The sequence below is a fragment of the Neohortaea acidophila genome, assembly GCF_010093505.1.
Source record: "Neohortaea acidophila strain CBS 113389 unplaced genomic scaffold BDY17scaffold_7, whole genome shotgun sequence".
NCBI lineage: Eukaryota > Fungi > Ascomycota > Dothideomycetes > Mycosphaerellales > Teratosphaeriaceae > Neohortaea > Neohortaea acidophila.
Window position 1 is genome coordinate 348,312 of NW_022985516.1, and position 23,437 is coordinate 371,748.

At 57.4% G+C, this 23,437-nt stretch overlaps 7 protein-coding genes across 7 annotated transcripts; 4 read left to right on the top strand and 3 right to left on the bottom strand.

Moving 5' to 3' along the window:
• Positions 1-474: 474 nt before the first annotated feature.
• Positions 475-3,444, top strand: BDY17DRAFT_325252 (uncharacterized protein; the record flags this gene model as incomplete). Its single annotated transcript, XM_033737322.1, has 1 exon — positions 475-3,444. The coding sequence occupies one exon, from the start codon at positions 475-477 to the stop codon at positions 3,442-3,444; it is 2,970 nt and encodes a 989-aa protein (XP_033588305.1).
• Positions 3,445-4,571: 1,127 nt separating this feature from the next.
• On the top strand, positions 4,572-6,473 carry BDY17DRAFT_339944 (major facilitator superfamily domain-containing protein; the record flags this gene model as incomplete). The annotated part of the gene is made up of 6 exons (XM_033737973.1): positions 4,572-4,779; positions 4,819-5,231; positions 5,292-5,382; positions 5,436-5,844; positions 5,902-6,149; positions 6,220-6,473. 6 exons carry the CDS (start codon positions 4,572-4,574, stop codon positions 6,471-6,473), a joined length of 1,623 nt encoding a protein of 540 aa, XP_033588306.1.
• Positions 6,474-6,858: 385 nt separating this feature from the next.
• On the bottom strand, positions 6,859-7,641 carry BDY17DRAFT_311395 (lipolytic enzyme; the record flags this gene model as incomplete). The annotated part of the gene is made up of 1 exon (XM_033735526.1): positions 6,859-7,641. One exon carries the CDS (start codon positions 7,639-7,641, stop codon positions 6,859-6,861), a length of 783 nt encoding a protein of 260 aa, XP_033588307.1.
• A 133-nt stretch (positions 7,642-7,774) lies between these two features.
• BDY17DRAFT_299561 (uncharacterized protein) lies at positions 7,775-9,689 on the top strand. The gene is made up of 2 exons (XM_033733933.1): positions 7,775-8,135; positions 8,188-9,689. Exons 1-2 carry the CDS (start codon positions 8,025-8,027, stop codon positions 9,658-9,660), a joined length of 1,584 nt encoding a protein of 527 aa, XP_033588308.1. The 5' UTR covers positions 7,775-8,024; the 3' UTR covers positions 9,661-9,689.
• On the bottom strand, positions 9,690-13,175 carry BDY17DRAFT_299562 (kinase-like domain-containing protein). The gene is made up of 3 exons (XM_033733934.1): positions 12,793-13,175; positions 12,538-12,724; positions 9,690-12,481 (listed from the first exon to the last, which is right to left on the bottom strand). The coding sequence occupies exons 1-3, from the start codon at positions 12,870-12,872 to the stop codon at positions 9,785-9,787; spliced, it is 2,964 nt and encodes a 987-aa protein (XP_033588309.1). The 5' UTR covers positions 12,873-13,175; the 3' UTR covers positions 9,690-9,784.
• Positions 13,176-13,495: 320 nt separating this feature from the next.
• On the top strand, positions 13,496-21,369 carry BDY17DRAFT_299566 (uncharacterized protein). The gene is made up of 2 exons (XM_033733935.1): positions 13,496-17,056; positions 17,110-21,369. Exons 1-2 carry the CDS (start codon positions 13,892-13,894, stop codon positions 21,265-21,267), a joined length of 7,323 nt encoding a protein of 2,440 aa, XP_033588310.1. The 5' UTR covers positions 13,496-13,891; the 3' UTR covers positions 21,268-21,369.
• A 309-nt stretch (positions 21,370-21,678) lies between these two features.
• Positions 21,679-22,548, bottom strand: BDY17DRAFT_311401 (uncharacterized protein; the record flags this gene model as incomplete). The annotated part of the gene is made up of 1 exon (XM_033735527.1): positions 21,679-22,548. The coding sequence occupies one exon, from the start codon at positions 22,546-22,548 to the stop codon at positions 21,679-21,681; it is 870 nt and encodes a 289-aa protein (XP_033588311.1).
• Between the last annotated feature and the right edge of the window lie 889 nt (positions 22,549-23,437).

The window sequence follows — 23,437 nt, forward strand, 5'->3', positions numbered from 1 at the left end:
AGCGTCGACCTGCGCTAAGATGCGCACTTGAGCCTCACCAGGCAGACATATGCCGTCGCAACCCGCCTATGATCACTCGCACCAAGCCGTTTCTGAAGTCTGGCTCCTCACTGCCATTGCACTCCGCGGCTCTGCAACTTCTAACGATGCTTGAAGAAGAGTTCAATGGCACATTCACCTGATATGCCACTCTGATATCCGCATGTGACAATCAACTACCAAAGCTTAAGCCTTCGGAGCTTAACACAAGGCCTTATACCTTCTTCTCAACTTCCTCTGAACACTCTCCCTCTTTCAACAGCTTGGACCTTTCACTACCAATCCACATCACAGTATGGGCCTCACTTTACTTCAACCTACAATCCCTTTCACGTTCTTCACCAATCATCAACTTCGGCAGTCACCTTCTTTGGCATCAATCCAATCCTCTTCCATGCTCATCATCATCGCCGACCTCGGCCGACTTCCAACACGATGCATCTTCAAGCTCGCCGCAAGCTGGCATCGTCTTTCGCGAACTACGCCAAGCCTGCAAATGACGCTGGTTCAAATGGGAGACCGGCCCCCATCCCGTCGAACTCAGTGAACGGATTCGCCTCCGCGAAAACCACGAGCTGGAACTTCTCCCAGCTGCCTGCGCTCGACGACGACAGTGACGACGACGAGATCGTCTTCATCGGCGAAACGAGAAATGGCGTCTTTCAATCCAACACCGGTCGGCCGCTTACGTTTGGCGCTTCTTCCCGGCCGCGCAACGACCACGTCAAAGTGGAAACAGTCGATGATGTCCGAAAGAGGCCCATCCCGAGTTTAGTCGATGACGCAGAACAGGAGCATCTGAGGAAGAAGTCGAAGTATCAGCACTGGAGCAACGCAGATCGTCCCAATGGCCTTGAGATGCCGCCACGCCCTTCGCTCAGTCCGGCATTCAACTCGATGGCGTTGCCGAAGATGACGACGACGCTGTTTTCAACATTGCCGGTGGGCTCTAGACTTATCGAGCCCCAGAAACACTGCCCTTCCACCGATCTGAACGGCATCTCGCAGCCATCCAAACCATTACATTCGATGACCAATGGAAACCTGACCCAGGCCCGGAAGATCTTCTTCGAGGAGGAATCCGAAAATGAGGATGGAATGGAGGCCACAGCTCAACAACCTTCGCCGCCGCCGCGACCACCACCGCCTCCACCCCCAACTCCAGACGTTCAAGATGGCACAAAGGAGGCTGCAAAGTCGGAAAGCGGTCGGCTTCGACATGAGGCGTTGCAGAGAAGAGAGCAGGAGGTTCGAAAGTCACAGGAGGCTCGAAAGTCGCAGGAGGTTCGAAAGTCGCAGGAGTTTCAAAGCAGCGAGAGACACCCGACACAGTCGAGCTCTCTCGTTTCGACTCCGAAAGAAAATGGACTCAGAACGCCTGTGAACGAGCACATCAAGCACCCTGAGCCCGTCCGAATACGCCCTTCGATAATCCCGACCGGTCATAGGGAAGACGGGAAGAACGGCAAGCAGACAAAAGCGGCTCAAGCTGCGAAGCAAACCGAAGATGCGTGGCGAGCCGCCCAACAGCATCGCCAGCACGCCGAACAAGCTAGGAGAAAAGCTGATGAGCAGCGCCGAGCTGACTTCGAGAAGCGAGAGGGTGAAAGGCATGCCGCGCAGCAACAGCGGCATGAGGCGCAGCAAAAGGCTCTGGCTACGCAGCGAGAACTGCTGCTGAAGAAGCAGGCGGAGCAGAAGAAGGCTCAGAGTATTGAGGATGCGGGACGGTCTGCTCTGGAGATCTTGCAAGCTGCTGCTAACAAAACTCTCGATACGATGAAGAGGCAGCCTCAAGCAGCCATCCCACCGACTATCCCAACAACTGCGATGCCGACCGAGACGGCAGTTGGGCATCAACAAGCTGGAGTGGGCAAGCAGGGCGGTACGAGCATACAAGCTGCCTGCACACCGAAGGAGTCGGCGGTCGGGCATGGGCAAGCTGTAGGGCGAAAGCACGGCGAACTGGTTATCGAAGATACCAGCGTCTCCACGACCGCGATGAACGATCACGCCAAAGCTCTCCCTGTGCCAGCCCCCGCAGAGCCCGCGCCCTCAGGGCCGATGTCTCTCAACAGCCTGGCTGGGCAGAGAAAGATCATGCAGAGCAACCAGCGCAACGCCTCTAACAAAAAGCACGAGAGAAACCTTGGCGAGATCACATCGCAGGACCTGCGAACGATGCACTGGAGAGATGTCGAAGGGCTCGAGTGGAGTCGCATCGCGGATCTGGCCGAGCAAGAATTTGGGAAGCGTCGTACCGGTACAACGTTCAGGAAGAGGTATAGACAGATCAGTGACGCATTGGTCGAGCAGGGCATCGACTCCGCGCTGGTTGTGGCTGCTCGTTCGGGCGATGAAGTGGCGAGAAAGGCGTTGAATGCGAAGATCCCGAGCGATGTGAAAGAAGAAAAGCGTCATAAAGATCCCTGGCAGAGTGACGCTCCCGCCGCGGACAGTGGTAAGACATGCCTTGAGCAGTTGCCTCGCTCACGCCCTTCTTCAACGTCCATCGTTGATTCAAAGGTTCCCCAAGAGCTTGGAAAATCAAGTCCACTCGCTCAAAATCAGCCGCAAAATGATGAACGTCGACAAACCGGCGGAAAGACGCTCAATCAAGCTGCCTACGAGCATTTCATCCAACAGTACGTCGAGATGATGCAAGAGGAGCAAGAAGAAGCAACGGTGGAGGCAGCCAGCCTGACCAACGAAGACTATTGCCACTTTGTGTACCAAGTGGCAAGACGACAAATCAGCAAAGAAGAGATGGACGAAGGGAATTGCATCAACGATCAGCCCTGGATCGCATACGGCGACGCGTGCGACGAGCTCGCCGAAGCCAACGAGGCTGCGAGTAAAGCGATTTTCCGCACGCCAGCCCATCACTCGACCATCATCGATGAGAGCGACGGGTTCCAGCTCAAACATCAGGCTATCGAAGGCCGAGCGTTCCTAACCCTGGAGAACGAAGAGAAGGGCAGAGTGGAGGTGAGAGTGGAGAAGTTCCTGCGGACATACCAGGACGGCAAACTGCCAGGAAACAGCGGATCTCTGATCCAACGGACCGCCTATATCGTGATGCGCGCCACCGGCGTTAGCGGAGAAAAGGACGACTTATTTGGAGAGGAGGCCGGCATGACTGCCGCCGCCGTCGAGCCCGTGAATGAATCGGTCTACACCGCTTTGGAGCTGGCGAATGAGCGGGCGGCGAAGGAGTTTGTTCGGCTGACTTTTCAGTCCGCGACGACGCATATGGGCGCCAGGCTGGCGGAGAAGCAGGCTGCGGAGGCTGGGTGCGTGAAGGAGGTGGGGGAGGATGAGATGTTTGATCAGATGCACAAGGGAAAGGCGGTGAGGGTGTGGGTGGAGGAGAGGCGGATCGTTGGGCCTAGGAATGTGCTTTGATCTTGATCGGGTTGCTTTTGGTAGATGTCTCGGACAATTACATTTCGCCTGGGACCAGCAGCTCTCACTCGCACAATATGGAAAGGAGCAGCGCAAAGATGGGCCGGCAGCTGGAGACGACGGTCAATAGCTTGGAGAACTGCCACCTAACACACTGCCGAGTGCCAGTCAACCTAGCAAGTGTGCAAAACCGGCTGGCCCGTTACTCTTCCTGATGTTTCATTCCTTCGAGTGGCCGACACCCGGCGTCAGCTCGTGCGCTGGTGGATGTTTAATGGAGATAGGCCAACTCCATCGGAGGAGTTCATTCCGTCTCCGCTCCATATGCAGCCCAGGTTTGTCTATACAGCCCAACTTGTCACCGTGCGAAACGGGACTGTGCCAGCGTTCATAGAGGTGCCGCGAGAATCGGCTTCCAGAAGTGTCTTGATGCCAAACCAGAGGCAATGTCATCGACAACTTGTGTGGACGTGATCAGCTTCTTATTCCGTCTTCGCTGAAGCCTCGTCGGTGATTCCAACAGGTGCTTGCCGGAAACGGCACGGATGGTCCCCACAAGGCCCAAAATCCCAGCCAGTCAGGCGCCGAGCGCGTAAAAAATGGTGGTCGAAAAGAGGAAGCGACGTCAACGCTGCCTGCCGAGGTCGCCGCCACCACCACCTTAACCGCGACTCTAAAATCCGTGGACTGTTGGTTTTCTCTGTTTTCTCTATCCGATGCCGCTACTTTTACACCCAACATCGGGTTAGAAAGCCCGCGTCATGAGTCTGCAACGCGACGGCTTATGCACACATCGGCACTCACTACTCCGTCCTCCGACTCTGGATATATCCTCCCTTTCTTCCGCTTCCTTTCTTGTTTGATGTATTTGCACACTCCCATTTAGCGCGTCTACCTCTTTTCCGGCGAGCAGCATGTCGACCGCGGACGAAGCAGAAACACAATCCGCCCACACCAGTGAAGCGCCAGCATCGAGATCCAGTTCACGGCATCGACCACGCTCCGTAAAATCATGGCGCACACGCAGTCGCTCCAGACCGCCGAGTCCGGACACGCATCTGCATCGAATTTACTCCTCTGGCTTCCCCGATCACCACGGCACCTACCTGGACTCTGCCGCATGGGACATGGGCGCCGAGGCGGCCGCGTTCAACGACCTCGCCGATCGTGAGGTCTCCACTTCTAGCCATGAGCAGACGGAAAGTGAAGAAGCGACCGAGAAGGCAGAAGGGCTGGAAGAAGTCGAGAGCCACCAGTCCGAGCACGACGGCGAATCCCCCGGCGACGATCGAAGCGGCGACAACGCCAAGCTCGAGAAAGGGCCGCCGCTCAATCGTCAACGCACCGGAACCTCGACTCGCTCCAAAGGAGCAGACCGCGATCCCCACCTGGTCACCTGGCAGGGCACCAACGACCCCGAGAACCCCAAGAACTGGCCGCAGAAGAAGAAGTGGGCGGCGGTGATTGTCGTGTCGTCTTTCACTTTCATCAGTCCGCTCGCAAGTACCCTCGTCGCCCCGGCGTTACCTCAAATCGCCCGCGACTTGAACATCCACGGCACGACTCTCGAGAACATGGTTCTGTCGATCTTCATCCTCGCCTACGCCATCGGGCCAATGATTCTGGGTCCTCTCAGCGAAGTGTTTGGCAGAGTACCCGTCTTGCAGCTAGCGAATGTGTTTTTTATCATCTTCAACCTGGTGTGTGGGTTCGCGCAGACTATTCCGGAGATCCTCGTCTTTCGCTTTCTTGCTGGACTGGGAGGTTCGGCGCCGCTCGGTGTTGGTGTACGTATCCCTACCCGACCGTCTACGATTGATGGACATCCACTGACAGCGATAATGTAGGGTGGTGTGCTGGCTGATCTGTTCCCTCCCGAACAAAGGGGCAAGGCCATTGCTATTTACTCGGTTGCGCCCCTCTTGGGGCCTGCACTCGGTAAGGGGGTCCCGGTAGAGCATACAAAGGTCCTCGCTAATAATTTACTCCAGGTCCGGTCGTTGGCGGCTTCATCGCAGAATACTCGACATGGCGCTGGGCCTTTTGGGCGGTGTCGATTACATGCGTTCCGATTCAAATTTCTGGACTCTTCTTCCTGCAAGAAACGTGGGCTCCGAAATTGCTCGCGAAGAAAGTGAAGAAGCTGAGAAAGGAAACCGGCAACGAGCTCCTGCACGCCGAGCTCGTGGTCGAGTCTCTCTTCCACAAGATCGAGCACAGCCTCGTCCGACCCTTCAAGCTTCTGTCGACGCAGCCAATCATCATGGTCATGAGCCTTTACATGGCCTACCTCTACGGCCTCGTCTACCTCGTCATCACCTCCTTCTCCACCCTCTACACATCGCCCAAATACTACCACGAATCCGTTGGCATCTCTGGCTTGCACTACATCGCCTTAGGGTAAGTCGGCAGTCGACCAGAGGCTCTCAAAAGGACCGCCTGCTGACAATTTCGAAGACTAGGATACTTCGTTGGCGCGCAAGTCTCAGCGCGCGCGAACGATTGGATGTACCGTCGACTAAAGGCGCGCAATAATGGAGTCGGCCGGCCGGAGTTCCGTGTCCCTATGCTGATTCCCTGCGCCGTACTGCTTCCCATCGGCTTGCTGTGGTACGGATGGAGCGCGCAAGGGCGGGTGTTTTGGTTGATGCCGGACATTGGCGCGGGGATCCTCGCAGCAGCCACCATCACTGGGTATCAAGGCAGTAAGTCACGCGATTCCTTCTTCCCGTCATGGCAAGTACAGCAAAACTGACCATGCAATCTTCCTCGCAGTCCAAAGCTACGTCATCGACAGCTACACCAAGTACGCGGCCAGCGCCATCGCCGCCATCTCCTTCATCCGGAGCATAGCGGGTTTCGGCTTTCCGCTCTTCGCGCCCGCTCTTTACAATGGGCTGGGCTATGGCTTTGGGAATACGGTTCTCGCTGGGGTGGCGATTGTCATTGGGGTTCCGGCGCCGTGGATCTTCTGGCGGTATGGAGAGCGGTTAAGAGCGAGGAGCCAGTATGCTGCTGGTGGAGGATAGACAGCTATGGATCAAGAGCGTCACGTGCGCCTAATGCATTGCACGTGCTTTCCCATCCTTTCACGCTGTATGGCGCAATTCCCACCTGTGCTTTTGCGCAGCATTTCTCTCTTCACTGTTTCTGCTGCCACAGCCGCAAGATGTGAAGAAGCATGCGGTGGTGACAACGACAAAGCCACCGGGCCTGGTGAGTTGCTAGCACGATCGGGGTCGTCGACCTTGGCAACCCAGCTTTCGACACTGGCGAATACCGAGCCAATTCCAGCAGGCGTTGTTGGAGGCACCGCCATCCGTTAACGCAACCAAGACTAGTGAAGTGGATTGAAAGCGCACTGAACTTAGCTTGAACGGGAAGCAGAAGGTCAGAGGGAGCGCTGCCGCACTTTCACCTGGTAGCTATCCAGGCCCGCTCGTCATCCCAGCGGGGAAAGACGAAGGGTAGCTGGTCAGGGATCTGATCTGGCCACAGCCGGTCGATGCATCTCATCAGTTCTTGGAAACAGACCTCGTATCCCGCGCGACTCAAATGCAGACCGTCGCGCAGGAGCTTCTGAAGGCTCGCGCTCTCCGCGACATGGAGCATGCCCGCGTAGTAGTAGGCGTTGTCGCGTTTGACGATGGAGTTTGGGATACGCAGCATCGTGGCATGCCATAGGTCCAAGACGGCAATACCCAGCGCTGCGCCGACATCGCAAGCTGCCGCGGCGTAGAGAGAGGTGGTCATACTCGTGCGTCGTGGCGGGGACTGGCCATCTCGAGCAACGCCATCCACGTCTAGCATCATTCTCTCGTCCACGGGAGGCGGGGTAATGATCAGGACGCGGATACCTTGGTGCGCTTGCACGCAGGGGTGAGTGGCAATGGCCTTCAGATTGGCCTTGTACTGCTCCAAGGGAACGTGCTGCTGAGGGCCACCCGGGGTGTTGGGCAGCCTGGCATCATTGGCTCCGAGCCAGATGGCGAAGAAACGGACTCGCGCTCGGGATGGGCTGGGCATGAAGAGAGGGAGGACCTGCAGGGCCTGGGTGGTGTTGTAGCCCGAGAAGCCACGGTTGATGACGTCGAGCCTGCGGATGTAGGCATCCGTCAGCGCGGGGCCCAGAGCGCCATGCTCGTGGGAGAAGGCTTGCTGGGTTAGGCTGTCGCCGAAGAGGATGAATTGCTCCATCTCGGTGCGAGGCTGAGGGGAGAGCGGAGGGTGGAGTGGATTGCAGACAAATAAAGTAATTACTTCTTTTGGCGACGAGCGTTGCCTGCGCCACGCCTTGGCCGGGGACGCGTCAGAGCTCGCCGATTCTGAAACGCGCGGGAAGTGGCGCACGCAACTCCGCCTTAATGCCTGAAACTGCGGCGACTTTCCACCACCTCCAACACATCTCTCCCTTCGTCTAACCCACCCACAAATCCACCCATTCATCCCTTCCTGGCCAGCGTACGCATCGTTCATCTTCGCCACTCGATCAACAGGTTGTGCTCGTCGATTGGACAGCGTTGGTTGAGCATCTTGGCCATTCACCGCCTCTCGTCCTTGCCCACCCCTCGACCTCCAAGATGAAGAGCGTACAGAGGAATTTCGGGCGGATTATGAAGAGGTCGGCCAACGAGGCTGACGTGGCTTCGGTGATAGCGGACTTCAAGGCTGTGGATGACATGTTGGAGAGGGTAAGATGCGTTCGACCCAACACATCAACAACCCACTCACCCCATTCCGCAGTTGATCAAAGACCTTATAATCTGGCGCAATGCGTGGGAAGACATCTTCAAGTTCCAGTACGATACCGCCGAAGCCTTCGCCGTCCTCTACAAGCCCATCGAAGCGACGGGCGAGACAACGGAACGCCGACACCGCGACGAGCAGACGCCTGACAACTACCTGCAGAAATGTTTGGGCTTGCAGAAGGAGTACTCCGAGGAGAGGGCAGAGCTGGCGCAAGAGATCGAGACCATCTCCTACAAACTCATTCGGCCGGCAGAGGAGGCCAAACAACGCACCACGCTCTTGCACAAGACCCTGAAGCACCGAGACAACATGAAGCTCGACTACGAGCGATACCTCAGCCGCGTGGAGCACACTCGCAAGAAAGACAATCGATCGGCAAAGGACGAGGCGAATCTGCAGAGCCAAGAAGCCAGTCTTGCCCAGTCGAAAATCGACTACCAGTCTGCCGATGACCATGTCAGGCAAACCTTCCCCGACGTGACCGCCGGTGTGTTGAGCCTGCTTCCGCCCCTGCTCGAGCAGCAAGTGCGCGTGCACACTACCCTTGTCGGCCAGCTGTACACCTACCTCGACGAGTATACGCGGAAGTACGGCTTTGCCAATCCCGCTCCGTCAGACTCGGAAATCGTCCGCACATTCGAGAGCGAGTTCACCGCCTTCCGAAAGGAGCTCGAGAGCGGCATCACGGTGATTGCGCGGGGCAAGACTCCTCACATGTCGATGAGCCTACCAGCAGATAAAGACAAAGGTACTGTCACCGGGCTTGGGCTCAGAAATAAGGTCACGGGCTTGCACACGGGCTTGCAAAGTAGTTTGCACAAGAAGGACACAAAGCCCGCCGGTCTGCCTAGTAGCAGCGGCCTCTCCAGCAGTCCTCACGACGCGCCCGACGCCGCCAGCGAACAGGACGAACTGGCCCCTCCCAGACCACCTCGACCCGGCCGAACACCTTCACCACTCTCCTCCTCGGGCGTCCCCACAATGAACAAACTCCGCATGCCATCCAGCTCCTCCATCCCCACCAACGGAACCCACGACATCAAATCCCCACCGCCCTACGACTACAAAACTACAGCCGCGACGCCGCCCTCACGCTACCAAACCCCCGCCAACGGCGCCTCACCCCTCCCCACCCCTCAATCCGGCCTCGGAGGCAACGACTACTTCTCCAATGCGGCCAACAGCCGCCGCCCCTCTGCAAACTCCATCGCGTCGAGCGCCGCCTCCATCGCCGCCGCGAAGAAGAAGCCCCCGCCGCCGGTGCCTGCGAAGCGACTGCCTAGCGTGCAATCGCAATTCGTGACGGCGCTGTATGATTTTGAGGGGCAGAGCGCGGGAGACCTGACATTTAGAGAAGGTGATAGAATTCGGGTGGTCAAGAAGACGGACAGCCAGGAAGACTGGTGGGATGGAGAGCTGAAGGGCCGCACCGGTGCCTTTCCGGCGAACTACGTGAAGATTGGTTGAAGGTCACACGGAACGAGTGAGATGATAGACGCCCGTAGCGTGGTGCATTGACATCCTCCACAAACAAGTCTAGTCTATTCCAACGCTCATCGCCAATCCAATATGCTCTAGCAAAAAATCCCCCTTAGTAAATCCCCTGCGTGCGATATTGAAACGTATCGTAAAGGCGCGTGTAGTAGGAGTACGCGCTCTTGGCCACCAAATCCTCCACCCACTCGCGCGCCTCTTCTTTACTCTTCTCCAGCACAAAGCGCGAGCGCAGCGCGGACACGACGCTGGGCAAGCCGCCGCCATAGCACGCCATCTTGCTCTCCCGGCCCATAAGCTCCACGAGCGTCACAATGCGCTCCGCCTCGCGCCGCAGCGCCTGGAACGCATCCTTCATCAGCTCCTTGTACTGCGCAAACGCCTCGCTCTCCAGCCCGCCGAGCAGCTCGATGTACTCGAACGTCAGCTTGAAAGGCGCCGCTTCGAAGCCCATGTTGCCGGGCGAGTTGGACAGCATGAACCCAAAGTCGATGTGGATCATGTGGCCGTCGGAGTCGATGAGGATGTTGCCGTTGTGCCGGTCCTTGAGCTGCAGGACGTAGGAGACGATGCTGTAGGCCGCGAGGCTGCGCACGAAGCAGTCCATTGCTTTCTGGTGGGGGGGCGAGTCGGGCGCGCCGAAGGTTTTGCTGAAGTGGTCGGCGAGGGTGGCGAAGCGTTTTTTGGCGTTGGTGCTGGTGGTCATGGAGGCGATGGTCAGAGAGCGTTTGATCGAGTGCAGCGAGACGGCGTTGGTGATGGTTTCGATCAGCCCGGATGACTCGCCCGTCACGAGGATGCGCATGTTCTTCACCCACACTGGCACTTTGTGCTCCGTCCAGATCTTCGAGCAGACGGCAATCAGCTGGCAGGCGAAGGCTTCTTGTCGCAGGTCCGCGCCTGTTTTGACGATCACGGACACGAGATCCCAATTCTTGGCCCAGCCGTAGGGGGACGATCGTCGGATGCGCTCCTTCTTATCCTCCCATGCTTCGCCGAACATGGCCGCGGAGGGGTCGTCGCGATCGCCTTTGCGTTGGATGCCGCCGGTCTTGGCGTCGTTCTCCATCCGATCTGCACCGCGGCGCGTGTTGAGTTTTGGATCGGCGGTCGGGCCCAGTGCTTCGTCAGGGAATTGCGAGGGATCGGTGTGAGCAGCTTCTTCACTCGCCTTGGCCACCATTGCGTCAAAGTTGGTGGACTGCACAGTGTCGTCTACAAGAAAGCTCTGCTCTTCTAGTGACTGCATGCTGGCGATGATTTTCGCCTTGATAGCTGCCACCTCGGTCTTGGGCCGTTTCGCAGCACTCAACTCGAGCTGGGCCAGCATCTGCGAGGCCGTGCGCATGTGATCTGCCAAGGCCGACACTTCTGCTTGATTGAGGTTCTGCGGGCGATTTTGCGGCGATGGACGCGGGCCAGGGCTGCTGGAACGTCCGGTGATGGGGTCGATTTGGTTAGGAAAGGCAAGAAAGGCTGACGACATTGCGCTCATTCTTGGACTCTCTTTCCACGTGGAAAGATGGGACCGCATGGCCGAGTCGCCTGGTGTGCTGCCGCCGCTATAGCCCTCCAGGGTTTGCAGGAGATCCGCGCTGGACAGATCGCCGTTGGCTGGCTCGAACACACTGTCTCCTGCCTGCACGTCTTCTGGCGACTGCAAGATGGCCTCTCTCGTCGCATTGGACGTGTCAAAAAGCCTTCGTTTCTGTCTGCTGGTTTCCGAGACCAGATTTGCAAGAAGCTGATTGTTGCTCTCGCTTTCGGGATCAAAGTCGAAGTCTTCCTTCAGCACTTCCAGCATCAGCAAGTACGGTACTTTCTCTGCACTGTTCAGGCTGGTCGCTTCGGCTGGGTTCAATCGCACGATGCGGTGGTGTCTGCTGCGACTAGCGAAGCCGTCTAACAGGTCCGGCGGACAGATGACAGGAATGTCCACCTCCGCGGGCAGATCTTGGGAGACGAGCGCCAGTTCCGCGCGGAGGGCGCTCAACCGTGCCGGCTTGGGTACGACCACCAGACGCGAAGAGATGCCTTCCAGTGCGGTCAGGAACTGCATTTCACTTCTGAAGTAGTTCTGTCGCAGGAGGCGAGTCTTTTGTCCCGTCGACATGGCAGCCGGCCCTTGGCGAGGGCCCTGCGCTTGCCGCTGCCACATTTCACTCGTCCGTCTAGGTACACCGGGAGATGAGGGAGTGCTAGTGGACAGTCGAGAGAGTCGGGGGCTGGGTAGACATATGGTGAGGCTGGTCCCGCTGTTGTTATGGGCAAGAGCAAGCGAGCGTCGATGGTCCGGCCGATGTGCTCCGTCTGACCTGGGGTTACCTTTGGGCGTGGACGGCTGACTGCCATTTCCATCCGTTCCATTGACGTTGATAGGCGTAGGTCTTCGACTTCGTCTCGTCGCGCCATCCCCGGAACTGCCTGCACCGACCTGACGCCTTGGTCGGGGAGCGCTTGGCCGCGCGCCTACAGTATTACTCCTTGCTAGAGTTGGAGTTTGAGGAAGAAGGTCCGCCATCCCATCCTCAACGGGCCGCACTTTTCGGGCCTGTGCCACGGCAAGAGGGGCGACATGTTGGGCAATGAGCGGCACTCCCACGCTGGCCAGCACCAGGCTTGAAAGCACGGTGACGGGCAATGTATTGTCCTGTATCCGCTCTCTTCTCACCGACTCGGTCCCCCCAAACACTATGTGCTGCACCTTGTTGTAGAGTCGCCGGCACGTTCGAAAGGCGTCCGAGGCCGGCTGGGCGGAGAGGTCGTGGAGGTAGGTTTGGAGCAGCCAGAACGTCTTGGGGAGGGTGTTAGCGGTGGAGCGGGGGAGAATGACGATCAGACTGTGCATACCAGCAAAGCACCATTCACCGACTCTTCACACAAGTCCACGATGAACTCCTCGAGAGCCATGGATTCATTGTCGATGGAGATGAGCAGGTGGCACAACTGCGGCAGGAAAAATTCAATCTCTTCATAGCTGAACTGGCGCAGCTTGGAGCTGAGCACGTAGTGAATCCCGACATGTTCGGCATAGCGACTGTGGAAGAAGGAGGAGCAGTTAGCGATGCAGGCGCAGTGCTAGACGGAGGCACAGGAGGGGCTCACGCCAAGTAGGCAACAGTCAGAGAGGGGTCCCTGTTGAAGTGCTCAGACTCGATGAAGCGCTCGAGGAGGTTCCAGCTCATGGAGGCTGTGGCATTGGAGGTGTCGGATCAAGGCAGGGTGGGGGGGCGCATGGCATGACAGGTCAGAATGTAGTCAAGTCATCGGGTAACGGCCATTCGCGCTCGCAGTTTCGATCGAAGTGTTGGGAGCGGGGTGGGGTGCTGTCTTCTTTGAGGATGGCCTGGAGAGAATTCTGACGCGACTCGAGAGGAGAGAAGGGGGTCGGAAGCGTCTAAGGGTGGGGATGAACAGACGATGGACGTGACAGAACAATTCCTACGCGAAGGGAGAGGTGTCGCTGGCGGAAGCCGGCCGAAAGCGGAAAGCAGAGTGAAGATGGGCGATCCGATCTTTGTTCTGATTTCCCACCAAGGTACCTGGATAAGGAGCAATTGGTATTCAATCGGGATCAGCGTTGCTCGTTGGTATAAGACACATGCGTCTGTAGATGGCACTCTGCTTCAAAAGCATCGTTGTTGCGGGACAGCCAGTGCACTGCCTGAGGCCTCAATCGTCGCTCCATGCCCGAGGGTGAATGGGCAGCCTCAGGCCGGAATCCCGTGCCAGGCAATTACGTCAGCCCCACCTTCCCCGTCGCACAAGCAGGTCATGGAAGGTTCAAACGTTCCTTCCCTTCCCGTTCCGTTCAAGCTCCACCCACACACGCCTCACGTCTTGCAGCGCAATATGCCTCCTTGACCACTTCTTCCACTCCTGCCCTTCACGTTGGACACCTCGCTGGCGAATCGGGCATTTGTTCTTGCATTCTCCCTCAGCTCTGCCGCCGGCGCCTCACGCGCCCTCTCCGTCGCGGCTGGCGAAGTGAATCTCGCGCCAAACGCGGGAGCTTACAACGGTTCCACAAGGCTGCGGCTGCCTAGCAAACCACCCCCTACCCTTCACTTCCTTCCCGCCCCCGAACAAACGCCTGCGCATCTGCCTTCAACCCCTTCCCTTGGCACCTGCGTGATACCATCCATGTCATCATAACCTTCCCTTTCCCCCCTCGGCCTCTGCCGTTGCTGCCCCTTCAGCCGCCATGGCCGATCCCCACTCCTCCTCGTCGCCTCGCGATTCCGCCGTCGACGCCAATCCCGACCTGGCTCGCAAGAAGCAACGCCTCAATCCGCAGGAAGCCACTACTCCCTCCCCCACCGACGCGCTCCTCATCGAAATCTCCGAGCCCGAAGAAATCGGTACCACCTTCACCAACGCCATCGAAATCCAGGATGGTCCAGACTTCAGCATGCCCCTCTACTGCGCTGTCTTTGACTGCGTCGACATGGACTCCGGCCCTCCTTACGATCAGCTCAAAGAAATGCGCGTCGAAATCGCGCGCGGCAGCGCCGTCGATCTCGAGCGCTTCTCATCGCTCGGAGCTGCCATCAAAGCCCACTTGGCGGACACCGAGAACGAACCCGACCAGTGGTTCTCACACTACCTCGACCAGGAGGTCGACTTCTTCACCGAGCTGGCCTTACTGTCCCTCCACCTTCTAGATTCCGGGGGTCTATCAGATGTTGACGCACCCATCGACCCCCGGGACATGTCGCGTGCGTTCGATGGGTTTTTCCACGGCATGTTTCGCCTCACCCTACGTATTCTACCCCTGCTGCCCCACGCCATCAAGGGTGCACAGTCAAGACGCGATTCAGCCCAAGCTTCCACTAAAGAGCAGCATCTGCCGATGTTGTGGTATGTCTTGCTGGCGTACCGCCTGCTGCTTGATGACACCCAACTGGCCCAATGCATCAAGGACCACTTCAGATGCGATGTGGAAGCGAGTGTACGCAAGAATCGAACACTCTACTTCAGCGAGGATGTCATCACGGAGCTGGCGACCATCATGTCGGCGCTCGGAGGGGCCATGCGTGACATCAAAGATTCCTGGCTCTACATGCACTACGCTCTGCAGTTCTTTGGAAACGCCGTCCACTTCCCTCGCCACCGCCACCCCTACCCAAGTCGAGCGGCCGAGGAGGTCTTGTGCGTGATCAACACCATCATCCTGCCCGCCATCTGCGCCAAACACCCTCGCGCCCTATACTCCTGTTTCCACGCCGACTTGGTGCTTACGACATTCGGCATTCTCAACACCTACGCTTACGCCAACGATATCCCTGCCATCGGTCAGCTGTACAAGCACTTCGTCCGCGCCGATACAGATGCAGATGCCGTTCTGTCACACACCCCGGCCTCCATGGGCGTCGAAGAGGCTTTGTTGCACGCGTGCCGTAAGGATCGCAGTATTCTCGCCGAGCTTCTCTCCGTCTCTTGGGCGCTACAAAGCCATCATGCCTTTCTGCGTAGTGGCATCATGGACATCAGAAACATCGGCATCACACTGCTGAAGAATCAGCTCGTGGCCCTGTACACCATGGAGAGACCGAGTGGCGACGGCGTAGATCATCCTGCCCTCCAGCATGCTGTTCGCTTCCTGCGTCAAAACGAGATCACGGCCTACATCTTCGGACCGGAGTCTCGCGCTGGCTTGGTCAGCCACAGTGCTGAGATTGTCTGCTTCCTTGCCGCAACTGGGGCATACACCCCCGCCGAGTCCGACATCATCTGGGGTGCGTGTTCTACCAGCGTCGAGGCCGACTTTGTCAAAGCATCGTTCATCGTGCTCGACAGTCTGCTCAGGTTTCTCGATGCTTCCAATCTGGTGTATCTCGCGCGAAAGTACGCCACCACTCCCGTCGAGCGCCTGGGCTCGGACTCTGTCACTTTCCTCGATCGACTGTTCCAGGCGCTGCAAAGTTTGGATCCGGCGCGGACCGGAAAGTCTTTTGACTTGACTCTCGTGTGTACTGCAATGGACATTCTGAGGGCCTCGAACGATTGGGAGCCAAGTGCGACAAGAGACGAGCTGCGTCACTTGACAATCGCGGTGATTTCTCGCTTCACCGAGTCCGAAATCAGCCTGGATCACAAGATGCAGATGTATCAGCAGTGCATTCCGGAGATTCAACAGCACTCTCAGCATGCCACGCCTTCTGTGGAGGTCTTGAACATCTGCCTAAGCGCCGGTATGCCAGCATCGGAATCCGCGTGCATCCTTGCAATGCTGCCGCTGGACGCCGCCATTGATGAGCTTTGTGATTTTGTGCATCGCAACAAGCAGACTGGGCTAGCAATCAACCGCATCAGCCATGTCATCGTCCGCTTAGAATGCATTCTCCGTCTCATGTCTCTCACGCCTGAATATCCTGACGAGACAACAGAAGACCGACTGTTCGAGAATGTCTTTGGCGAGTCGGCGTTGTCGAATATCGCCCGCGACAAAGCATGGTCCGTCCTCAATGACCTCACTCAAGCCAAGAGTGAGGTTTCTGCCGCCAACCGGCTATGGGAGAGCTATATGCAGAAGCAAGTCTCCTTGTTGGACGCTCGATTCGTCACGCCCAAACTTATCGAGTTCATCGATGTTTCACTGAAGGCCGAATTCAACACGACAAGTCTGAAGTCTGCACCCATCGGTCTGCTCGACCTCCCATTGTGGAAGGCTCTCGTTCGGGTCGCACGCACCTCTAAGGAAAGCGAAGTCGTTGGAATGTCCGTGGGGTTGATCCTTGACCTGCTCTTCGCCTTCCCGCGTGAGATTGACGTTGCGGTTGACTTGGTGGTACCTTGCCAATGCAGATTCGTCCATGACCACATCCAAGGCTTCACCAACGATGTCGAGCGGCTCCTCCGTACAAACGAATCAAGTGTCGCCGACCTGCAGTTTTCGCGCGACATCTTCCTTCTCGGTGAATTACTCGTCAAAAGCAACGCAACGGCATCAGTCTATGCCGGCGCCGAGGCACTAGACGCCTTGGTACTTGACGACATTCAGGATGGATCGAAACCAATAGAGTTCACTGCTCAAGTCTACGGACCACGCCCTCAGCCTCAGTCCGTGCAGGTGCGCGCGAGCGAGGCAACGAAAGTATCGGAGCTGATCGCAAAGCTGCCGGGAAAGACTGCAGCCGCTGACAACAGAGTGATTGTGGGTGGGAGGGAGATTTCGCTCCAGCCGAATCAAACGCTCAACGAAGCGCAGATCTCACAATCGGGCGTGCTCATGATCCGCCCGAGGTATACCAGCGATGCGAATCTGGAAGAGGTATTGGCTTGCTCGAGTTCTGTCGAGCGGGAGGTCATGCTGCAATATGGAGCGCTCGAGTCCTTCTTGGATGGCCCAGATGCGATCGCTCAGCAGGTTCGTATCGTTTCCACTCGCAGCTGCGTGTTGAATACGCTAACTCGACACAGGCATTCACCTTCTTGTGTCAAGTACGAACTCCCGCCCAGGCCCGATCGAAAGTCATATCGCCATCAGCATCTCCGCTCGAGCTCTTCCCGAACGACAAGCCGTGGAGATGTAAATTCACCCTGGCTGTTCTTCAGAGTCATCTGCTCGACTTTGTCCGGCTCGGTGTCGCCGATCAAGGTTTCATCTCCAGATCTATTCGACTACTAGTATCCTTCATACAGGATGCATCTCGCCCTCTACAGCCAATGGTCATGCTCAATGTCGCAACCTGCCTGTATAACTTCCTCCAGAATGTGGTGAAGCAGACTCCATATGGCGAGGGTAGCCGCCAAAACCACGCCAAGGACTTGGAACTGGCCAGTGCAAAGGACGACAGCACTGTACTCATCGACAATGACGATGCATTCGTCTCGAGGATCGTGGAACTCATCTACACCAGCATGGCGCAGTCAGCAGCACCAGCCCGATCGCCAGACGTTCTGTCGACTTGGGCGACCCTGGCACACCACTTATACAAAGCACTCCTGGAGACCTGTAGGGCAGGTGAAATACGATGGGATTCCGTCGTAAAACATGCCGAAAGTGCCGATCTCCATCGAACCATGCTTCTGAGCCACAACCAGTCCTTGTCCAAAGGGATGGCAGCATGTATCGGCGGAGTTTGTGGCGACTCGTCAATCTCCGACGAAGTATCACAGGCATATTGGGACACGTTGATCCCAACCATCCCACACGCCATGGCTGCTGGGCCTCTGTCGGAGCAATACTTCACCCTTCTGGCCGAGGTCTTTTTACAATTGAAGCTGGAAGAACCTCAGCTGCTCATTCTGATCAACACCACCCTCAAGCCTCAGCTGTGGAAGTATCGGCCTCAGGAATCTCCCGGGTTCCCCGTGGTTGACAAAGCGTTGTTTGGCCTTCTCAGTCTTCTCAGATTTTCAGTCCTATCATACAAGAGCTGTGGGAACCTCCTGAAGCTGGAAGGCCTGGCCTGGCAGCTGGCGCATACTTTCTTGTTCGACTACAGCAATATTGGAGAGTCCAGTCCTCCCGTGCTTGTGCATGAACAGACTCGAGCGCTCGTGTACAGCTTGATCCGCGCGGCATTCTGCCCAATCATCGACTACGAACGCCTGGTGGACAGCACTTACGATGTGGCCCATGAGTCTCCCCGCGAGATGGCTCGCAAGCAACCCGCGTACGACGAGTGGTGGCGAGAGCCCTGGGTCGCTGCGGGATTGCAGAATCTTGGGATGACCTGCTACATGAATTCCCTTTTGCAACAGCTGTTCGCCAATCTGCAGTTCCGAAAGTTCATCCTTGAACGCCCGAGGCCGAATCGAGGGCAGGCTGGCATCTTACGGCAGGTCCAAGACTTGTTCGCGCGCATGCAGAGCAGTGCAATTCCAGTGGTGGATACAGAGCCGTTGGCCGTTGCACTGGGTGTTCAAATTGGGAACCAAGAGGACGTCCACACATTCTACACGACGCTCTTCAGCCGTCTGGAAGAAGGCATGGGAGATGCTGATGCGAAGAATGCTCTTGCGCGCTTCTTCACGGGAAAGTCGGTCACCCAGATCAGGGGAGACTGCGGCCACGTTTCGCCCACTACAGAATCCTTTACCGAACTGCCGATGACGGTCAAGAACAAGGCGAGCCTGAATGAAAGCCTGGACGAGTTTGTTCAAGGAGAGCCGATGGAGGGGGCGAACAAGTACAGATGTGTGACGTGCAACCCCGAGAACGGCGGACGCTATGTCAATGCGATGAGGCGAGCCTGCCTCGAAGAAGTGCCGGACAACCTGACGTTCTGCCTCAAGCGCTTCGCCTACGAAACCATGAGCGAAGGCGAGAACAAGGTGAATGACCGCTTCGAATTCCCAAAGGCCATCGACATGTCTCCGTACAAGCGCAGCTTCCTCGAAGATCCTGATGCTCCTCACGAATCGGACATATTTGAGCTGGTCGGCGTCATCGTCCATCAAGGCTCGCTCCAGTTTGGGCATTACTGGTCATATGTTCGAGTGGCTGGCTCTGGGAATGCGGATACGGCTACCTGGCTATACCTTGAGGATGCCAGATCACTGATTTGCGCGAACGGTGTGCAGGACGTTCAGGCGCAGTGCTTCGGAGGGCCACGCTGGACTAATGGGTCACCCGGAAGCGAGCGAGTGGACAGCGCGTACGTACTATTCTACCAACGGCAGTCCTACATTGCGCAGGCAGAAGGTCTAAACACCGTGTCCGCTCAACACCGGATACAGCACTCGATACTCCCACGAGTCGGACTCCACGAGGACATGGCATCGGCTCTCGGCGAGGAGAATCACGAACGTCGATTCGTTGCATCACTTCATGCTCCTGGGTTCCATGAGCACATCCTATGGCTACTGACGACTTATCCGATCTATCTTCGCTCGATCACCCCCGAAACACCAGGCGATGAGAATAAGCCGATCTCCTCGAGGGCCAGCTGCGATGTGGCGTACGGCAAGCTGGGCGCCATCATTGCCCGGTACATGTCGCGCATTCTTCTCGCGGACCCTTCTGTGGGCGATTTGATTGTGAACTTCAGGAATGCCACGTCAGCAGTTCTGGATGCGCGCCCTCTGGTAGCACTCACCATGTTGCAGTATTTCGCCGAGGAAGACGGACTTATATTCGGCAATCTCGTGCACCTAGAGAGCGCACAAGTTCGGTCACTCACCATCGGTTGCGTTGACGAATGTTTGTCTCGTCTCCGCCTCGTAGGCTATCCTCGGTATGCGGAGACGTACGAGGATCTCATGAAGTCTCATGCAAAAGTCTTGGGGCCAACGCTTGATGCTAGCGGAGGGAAGTGGACGGAATACCTCAAGTTTGCTGCGCAATACGCACGCATTGGGCAGGAAGAAACGCACACGGTTCTCGAAGCTGGCTATCTCTCTTGGGCGCTGGGCATCATCAACTTTCGCTACGATCCTGAGCTTCGAAAGAAGCACTGGAGGCTCACCGAGGAATATAAGCTCAACAGCATCGAAATGAGCTCGTTGATTGAGTTCATACTCAACGTGCTTGAAAAGCATGTCTCCCTCCCTGAAGATCTGCTCTCTTCTCGCTTGCGCTCGGGCGAGCGTGCAAGGACGAGCAAAGGCTGGAGTCTCTTGCCGACCGAACTGCAGCATCTCACAATGATCAAGACATTCGGTGAGAAGGAGAAGGAGGAGGTCTGGACAATGCTCCACGTCGCGTCGAAGAATTGCAACATTCCGGCCAAATCGGAAGAGTGCGTGATGGGCAAGCTCATTGCTTTCCTCGTCGGTGACAACACTCCTTCCTTCTGGACGGAGTGGGCGGAGGAGGCCCTCAAGGGCTATTTTCAATTCGAAAGTCACCGCATCAAAGCCATGCTGTACCCAGCGCTGCACTACTGTCTCCAACACTCCGACGACGCGAACTGTCAAAACTTGATGGAATGCCTCACCAAGAACGCAATGATGTGGAATGGGTGTGAAATCGAGACCATCGACTTCTTCGACGAGGCGATGGGCCTGGTTCCGAGCGCCGTCGTGCACAGCATGCCTTTTTGGGTGTTTACGTACCTCTCCTCTCCGAAAAGCGCCCTCGTGCGCGCACGCGTCGTGCGATTCCTCCAGGACCGCATGTACTCCCTAGCCCCACTCACCGACATCGCCGCTCTGGACGCCGGCCGAATCAACTTCACTCGCACGCTGTGCGCAAAATACCAACCCCTCCTGCTGGCCGCCTACCGACAAGAGCACCGCCGCACGCAGCACGAGCGCTCCATCGAGGCCCTGCAACTGGCGCAAAAGTACTTGATCAGCATGCGAGCGGCGGTTGCGCAGGCGCTGCACGAGGGCACGAGACCTTCGATGAATGTGATGATGGAGTACGACGAGTCGAATGCGGTGCTGGCGGGGCTGAAGCGGCTGTTTGACGAAATTGGCGATTGGCAGCCGGAGAGGACGACGATGGCGCTGCTGCTCCCGGCGAGGACGCAGGGGCAGGGGCAGGGTCAGGGTCAGGGACATGGGCGCGATGTGCGGCGGTCGGTGGAGTTGGAGTCGACGCTTACGGAGCCGAGTGATGTTGAGGGGGAGGAGGGGGAGGAAGGGGAGGATGATGACGATGATATGATTAGTGAGATGGATGAATGAGGCGTCAGGGAGGGAATTGCTTGTTTGCTAATGACTGCGCCGATGCGCATGCACGTCTGATAGGTTGGTCATGAGACATGAAATGAAATGGCTTCGCGTACACCTGCTGTCAGGCCCTGGTGTACATGGTCATGCTGTCTTGGTGTATGTATACTGTCTGCGCTGCCATCGTCCTTGCATTGCCCTCGCTCTATGCTGTGTGAATCGTTGCAATGTGTACTGAGCAGCGACCTGCGCCGTCTACCAAGATCTCCCGCCGCTATATCCTCTGAATGTCGTTGTTGAGCATGCGCGCCGCCCAATGCGGGAAATATGCGCCCAGCTCGGTCCTTCGTGCTTTGCCCTCAACTTTACATCGCCGCTCAATCGCTCTGCTCTCAACATCGTACATGAACCGCTGGCCCCTCCAATCTAGACCAGGCTTTTCTCGTGCCACGCACCAGCCTTGACCTGATATTCCCCTGCTTTCGGACTCTGCTCTGCCCACCACGCCTGGAATGCACGTAGCGCCGCAGTCAGCCTGCTGCTCATCTGTCCACACAGCTCCAGCTCGACCATCAGTTTCCGCACGGTGCGAGTGCAGCCGACGAAGCGCGGGACGGCCTGGTACTTGAGATCGTAGACCTCGGCGTTGTACGTCTTGACGTACGCCTCCCAGGTTTTGAGTTCGCGGATTTCGGCGTCGGGGCTGGAGGAACAGACGGTGGTGGCGGGGGAGAGGTGGCGAGTGAGGGGGTAGAGTTGGGCGTTGAGTCGGTGTAGGTCGGGCAGCGTGACGGTTTTGGGTCCCGCGGCTGCGGAGGCGGAGTAGGATGGAGTGCCTGGACATTTGCTGTCGACGGGTGTGAATGGGGGTGATTCCATGCCGAGCATGCTGGTGGGCAGTTGGGTGTAGGGGTTGACGACGGGGAAGCTGGGGTAGGCGATGGCCCCCGGGCCAATGAGGGGCGTGGCGGAGGAGTCGGAAGGGATGGTGACTGTTGCCGGAGTATCAGCAGCGGTGGGTGTGAGAGGTTCCCAGCTCAAAGAATCACTGCGGCTGGACACTGAAGCATCGACCGGCCGCTCAACGACATGCTCGTCGAGGAGGTGGAGGCGGTCGATAGCGGTGCGGAGCGCGGCTCCGGCGTAGACCCAATTGGCCACTGCATCGGCCAAGGCTTTGGGCAGAGGTTGAATGAGGCCGTCGGGGACGACAAAGTCCTGGAGATGGGCGTTGTCAAAGGAGAAATTGTCGAGGCCGTGATCCCGGGGATTGGTACGGGAGCGCGAGGGAGCCATGTTGGCTTTGTGAGTGGCGCCAGTACGGCGGTGCTCAGGGATGGAATGCAATGGACGAGTCATGCTGTCGATGCTAGGTTGAGTGAGAGGCCTAGGTAGGGTGTTGCGTGAATGCTGTCGAAGAGAGCGAAGCCGCCAAGTGGCTGAGGAGTAGTATGGGGGAAGGGGATGGCAAGGTGGGTGATTTCAGGAGTAAAGGAGATGGAGATGGTGGTGAGTAGGTAGGTCCAAGTCGAGTGGTAACGAGCGCCCTTGTATAGAAGGAGCGTGAGTTGGGTCGAAGAGAGCCAATGATGGGCAAAAGCAAGGATTGGGGGGGTCAAATGAGTGAAGAACGACGTCAGACGAAGCACAGTCGACGTCGTTTGGCGGTGACGCGGAGTGAATGGCGCCGGTGAAGGATGATGAGGTGGTGGTGTTTGCACAACGTGCGGAAGAGAAGAGTTGCCTGTCAAGTGCGGAAGCGGAAGCGGAAGTGGGAAGCTGCTGTCGTTCACACACGGCAGGTGCGGTGCGCGATCGTGCCTTCCGGTTTGGGATCCAGGACCCACTTTACACGTGCAGGAGGATGGAGGGCTGGGCGGATTGGGCGGATGACGGGGTGGGATTCAGGGGTGAAGGCGTGGCGTGTGGTTGCTCGTGCACCTCTCGTCGTGCACTGGGAAATGAATGACACCGACTCGAGCGAGCGCGGAAAGGGCGAGCGAGGGTTTTAATGAGATGCTCGCCACACCACACTTGTGCCTGTGGGTGCGCGCGCAGGTCGATCTCGCCCGTACTGGTCTTTGATGGTGATCTGTCTCCAGCTTGAACCACAATCTTTCTCCCCTTTTGTCACGTCAATGGGTGAAGGTGGGCAGGTACCCGGATAGGCCACGTCAGCTGACGC

Excerpts from the sequence above, each read along its gene's own strand:
- BDY17DRAFT_299561 (XM_033733933.1), top strand. The coding sequence starts at position 8,025 with ATGAAGAGCGTACAGAGGAATTTCGGGCGGATTATGAAGAGGTCGGCC. Across the intron at positions 8,136-8,187 it reads TGGATGACATGTTGGAGAGG|TTGATCAAAGACCTTATAAT; the intron begins GTAAGATGCGTT and ends CCCATTCCGCAG.
- BDY17DRAFT_299562 (XM_033733934.1), bottom strand. The coding sequence starts at position 12,872 with ATGAGCTGGAACCTCCTCGAGCGCTTCATCGAGTCTGAGCACTTCAAC. Across the intron at positions 12,725-12,792 it reads CTGACTGTTGCCTACTTGGC|TCGCTATGCCGAACATGTCG; the intron begins GTGAGCCCCTCC and ends CTTCTTCCACAG. Across the intron at positions 12,482-12,537 it reads CGGTGAATGGTGCTTTGCTG|ACGTTCTGGCTGCTCCAAAC; the intron begins GTATGCACAGTC and ends ACCCTCCCCAAG.
- BDY17DRAFT_299566 (XM_033733935.1), top strand. The coding sequence starts at position 13,892 with ATGGCCGATCCCCACTCCTCCTCGTCGCCTCGCGATTCCGCCGTCGAC. Across the intron at positions 17,057-17,109 it reads CAGATGCGATCGCTCAGCAG|GCATTCACCTTCTTGTGTCA; the intron begins GTTCGTATCGTT and ends AACTCGACACAG.